This window comes from Pelodiscus sinensis, chromosome 22 (genome assembly GCF_052426305.1).
Source record: "Pelodiscus sinensis isolate ZL-2025 chromosome 22, ASM5242630v1, whole genome shotgun sequence".
Taxonomy (NCBI): Eukaryota; Metazoa; Chordata; order Testudines; family Trionychidae; genus Pelodiscus; species Pelodiscus sinensis.
In genome coordinates, this window is record NC_143073.1 from 17,672,039 (window position 1) to 17,676,572 (window position 4,534).

The 4,534-nt window shown below is 62.3% G+C and overlaps 1 protein-coding gene across 1 annotated transcript; it reads left to right on the forward strand.

The window, feature by feature from the left end:
- The first annotated feature begins 931 nt into the window (after nt 1-931).
- Nucleotides 932-4,267, forward strand: LOC142819706 (uncharacterized). The gene has a single exon (XM_075908272.2). It carries the CDS (start codon nt 932-934, stop codon nt 3,956-3,958), a length of 3,027 nt encoding a protein of 1,008 aa, XP_075764387.2. The 3' UTR covers nt 3,959-4,267.
- The last annotated feature ends 267 nt before the right edge of the window (nt 4,268-4,534 follow it).

Genomic DNA, 4,534 nt, shown 5'->3' on the forward strand with positions numbered 1-4,534 from the left:
GTTCCGGGGGGTACAGAAAGGGCCACGGGAGACCTATGTGGACCTGGCCTCCCGCCTGGCGCAATACTGCCGCAAGTGGGTGTCTGGAGTCGGAGCCCAAACCGCAGAGGAGCTGCTCAAGCTGGTCATGATGGAGCAGTTCTATGAAGCGTGCCCACCCAAACTGAGGCTGTGGCTCAAGGACCGGAGACCAGAGAACCCCCAGGAGGCCGGGAGACTGGCGGATGAGTTCACGGAGAGCCGGTCCGGGGGTGAACGGGAGTCCCGGAGAGAAAGAGAATCGCGCAGAGACCGGTTCTCGGCGGAGCAACGGAGAGAGACACCTCCGAGGCGAGCCCCAGGGACCAGGACCAGTCGTCGATACCCCAGAAAACCAGCCAGAGCCCGGGCAGAGCCGACCCGAATGGGCCCACACAACCTAACTTGCCATCGCTGTGGGCAACGAGGCCACAAGAGGGCTCAATGCACCAGGCGCAAGAACAGGTCCCATGACCTGGGACGTTCCAGGGTTAACTGGCTGGGGCGGGAAGAAGGGCCGGCTGCCCCAGTGGCAGGGGCTGGCCGGCAAACCTCCGCTCGGGGAGGGGGGAAGGATGCTCAGTGCACCTCCCCTGGGAGGTCTGACCCTCGGGAGACAGATTTATCCGTGCACCGGGTGGGGGCGGGGCGGCCCCTACGGAGGGACTGCCTCGTACCCCTGGAGGTGGATGGCAGGAAGGTGACGGGTTTCTGGGACACGGGGGTGGAGGTGACGCTGGCCTGGCCCGACATAGTGGCCCCAGACCGTATGCTACCCGACACTCAGCTGACACTGAGGGGCATAGGCGGCATCCCCTTTGAGGTACCTGTAGCCAGGGTGCATCTGAAATGGGAGGCCAAGGAGGGCCCCAAGGAAGTGGGGGTGCACCCGCACTTGCCCACCGACGTGCTAATGGGGAGTGACCTAGAGGAGTGGCCAGACGGACCCCACAGGACGCTGGTCACCACCTGTAGCCAGAGCAAGCGAGGGGCTTGCGGCCCGGAACTCGAGGAGGTTCCCCAACAGGGGGCCCAGGGCCCCGTCCCAGCAGACCTAGAGTTGGACCTAGGCAGTGGGGGGAACCACGGCCCTGTCCCAGCCCCAGCCGCTGAATTCCAGGCGGAGGTGCGAGTGGATCCCTCCTTGCAGGCCCTGAGGGACCGGGCTGACCTGGGTGCCGCTCAACCCCTAGGAGGAGATTGCCAGGAGAAGTTCCGGTGGGAGAGGGGATTTCTGTACCGGGAATGGCTTTCCCCCGGGACGGTAGGCAAGTGGGGGCTCCAGCGGCAGCTGGTGGTTCCCCAAAGGTATCGCCGCAAGCTGCTACACCTGGCCCATGACATCCCGTTCTCGGGACACCAGGGGATCCGGCGCACGCGGCTGAGGCTGCTCCAAAACTTCTATTGGCCGGGGATGTTTGCAGCTGTCCAGCGGTACTGCCGGTCCTGCGACTCCTGCCAACGAGTGGGGAAGGCCCAAGACAGGAAGAAAGCTGCATTGAGACCCCTGCCCATCATAGAGGAGCCTTTCCAGAAGGTGGCGATGGATATTGTGGGGCCCTTCAACAGAGCGACCCGGACAGGGAAGAAATACATCCTGGTGGTGGTGGACTTCGCCACCCGCTACCCCGAGGCCGTGGCCCTGCCCTCCATCGAGGCAGACACGGTGGCAGACGCACTGCTGACCATTTTCAGCAGGGTGGGGTTTCCCCAGGAGGTTCTCACGGACCAGGGATCCAACTTCATGTCGGCCCTGCTCCGGTGCTTGTGGGAGAAGAGTGGGGTGCAACACACCTGGGCCTCGGCGTATCACCCCCAGACCAACGGGTTGGTGGAGAGGTTCAATGGGACTCTGAAGCAGATGCTACAGACCTTTATGCACAAACACCCGCAGGACTGGGACAAGTACCTACCCCACCTGCTGTTTGCGTACAGGGAAGTGCCCCAGGAGTCCACGGGGTTCTCGCCGTTCGAGCTGTTATATGGGAGGCGAGTGAGGGGCCCCCTGGACTTATTGAAAGACGAGTGGGAGGGGAAGGTCTCCCCGGAGGGTGAGCCGGTCGTGGAATACGTCCTGACATTCCGGGAAAGACTTGCCGAGCTCATGGGCCTGGCCAGAGAGAACCTGAGCAGGGCCCAGAGGAAGCAGAAGGTCTGGTACGACCGCAATGCACGGGCCCGCGCCTACGCTACCGGGGACCAGGTGATGGTCCTGATCCCCGTGCGGAAGAACAAGCTGCAAGCCGCCTGGGACGGCCCCTTCAAGGTGGTTAAGCAGCTGAACGAGGTGAACTACGTGGTGGAGCTGACGGGCCGGACGCGCGGCCAGCGGGTATATCATGTTAACATGATGAAGCCGTACTGGGACAGGGAGAACTTGGTGCTGGCCGTGTGTAAGCCCTGGGAGGAGCAGGGGGAGGATCCCCTGGTGGGCCTGTTCCCTGGGACCGGAGAGGACTCTTCGCTGGAGTCAATTTCCCTCTCGGACCAGCTCACCCCGGCCCAGCAGGCCGAGATCCGAGAGGTGCTGCGCTCCCACCAGCAGCTGTTCTCCAACAAGCCGGGTCTCACCAACCTGGCTGTCCACCGGGTGCAGACGGGCACTCACCCCCCGGTGCACTGCTCCCCATTCAGAGTCACAGGGAAAACAGCCCAGGACCTGGAGAGAGAGGTCCAGGACATGTTGGCCCTGGGGGTGATCCAGCCGTCCTCCAGCCCCTGGGCCTCTCCCGTGGTGCTGGTTCCCAAGAAGGATGGGTCGATCCGGTTCTGCGTGGACTACCGGAAGCTCAACGCCATCACGGTGTCCGACGCCTACCCGATGCCAAGGCCCGACGAGCTCCTGGACAAGCTGGGGGGAGCTCGCTATCTCACCACCCTGGACCTAACCAAGGGATACTGGCAGGTGCCGCTAGACCAGGAGGCCAGACTGAAATCGGCTTTTATCACGCCGCTGGGGCTCTATGAGTTCCTGGTCCTACCCTTTGGCCTCAAAGGGGCGCCGGCCACCTTCCAGCGCCTGGTGGACCAGCTGCTGAGGGGAATGGAGAACTGTGCCCTAGCGTACATCGATGACATCTGCGTCTTCAGCCAGTCCTGGGAGGACCACGTGGCCCAGGTCAGCCAGGTACTGGATCGGCTGAGGGAGGCTGGGCTGACCGTAAAGGCTGGGAAGTGCAAGGTTGGAATGGCCGAAGTGTCCTACCTGGGCCATAAGGTGGGGAGCGGCTGCTTGAAGCCAGAGCCGGCCAAAGTGGAGGCCATCCGGGACTGGCCTGTGCCCCAGACCAAGAAGCAGGTCCAGGCTTTCATTGGGATGGCGGGGTACTACCGGAGGTTTGTGCCCAACTTCAGCTCCATCGCTGCCCCGATCACAGAGCTGTGCAGGAAGGGGAGGCCAGACAGGGTGGTCTGGACGGAGCAGTGCCAGAGGGCTCTCTGTGCACTGAAGGGAGCCCTGGCCAAGGCCCCAGTGCTGGTAAACCCAGACTTCGACAAGCCCTTTATCGTGTTTACGGACGCCTCGGACACCGGGCTGGGGGCGGTGCTGATGCAGGCGGACGAGAAAGGGGAACGTCACCCCATCGTGTACCTGAGCAGGAAGCTGCTGCCCCGGGAGCGGAGCTACGCGACCGTAGAGAGGGAATGCCTGGCCATGGTGTGGGCCCTGCAAAAGCTGCAGCCGTACCTGTTTGGCCGGCGTTTCACGGTGTTCACCGACCACTGCCCCCTGACCTGGCTACACCAGATGAAAGGGACGAACGCCAAGCTGCTGCGGTGGAGCCTGCTCCTACAGGACTACGACATGGAAGTGATCCACGTCAAGGGGAGCGCCAACATCATCGCCGACGCGCTGTCCCGTAGCGAGGGGCCCGAACTTCCCCAGGTCACGAGCGGAGTGACCCTGCTCAGTTCGCTCTCGGAGGGTGGAGAACTGTGACGTAGTGGGGGTACTTGCTGGGCTGTGGTGACCTCTGCTGTCTGGAGCAAGACCCAGCAGGGAAAACCTCACTAGGCAGAGGTAAGGCCAAACTTGTCGAACCAGTGGCCAGACACCCCCCATGGAGAGGAACAAAGGAAGGTGAATGCTGCCCTGGACTGGGGGGCAGGGCTGCAAGGGAATTTAGTGGTTACTGTGGGAGAGCATGGAGGAGAGCCTAGGGAGAGGAGCTGGAGTTTAGGGGCCCAGTCTCCCCCCAACTCAAGGGGGCCTGAGGCATCCTAGCCCAGTTCTGTGACCAGACTACATCTGTGCTATGCTGTATCCTGGAGAGGCAATAAACTTCCTCTATTCCACCGGCTGGTGCAGTCTGTTTGTGCCATTTCGGGGTGCAGGAGACGGGGAACCCCCAACGCGCCGTCACAACCCTCTCCACACCACTCTTGCTTTTATAGATCTCTATCATACCCCCCCTCCATCTCCTCTTCTCTAAGCTGAAAAGTTCCAGTCTCTTTAGCCTCTCTTCATATGGGACCTGTTCCAAACCCCTGATCATTTTAGTTGCCCTCCCCTCTC

Coding starts and splice junctions, on each gene's coding strand:
- LOC142819706 (XM_075908272.2), top strand. CDS start 932: ATGGGGAGTGACCTAGAGGAGTGGCCAGACGGACCCCACAGGACGCTG.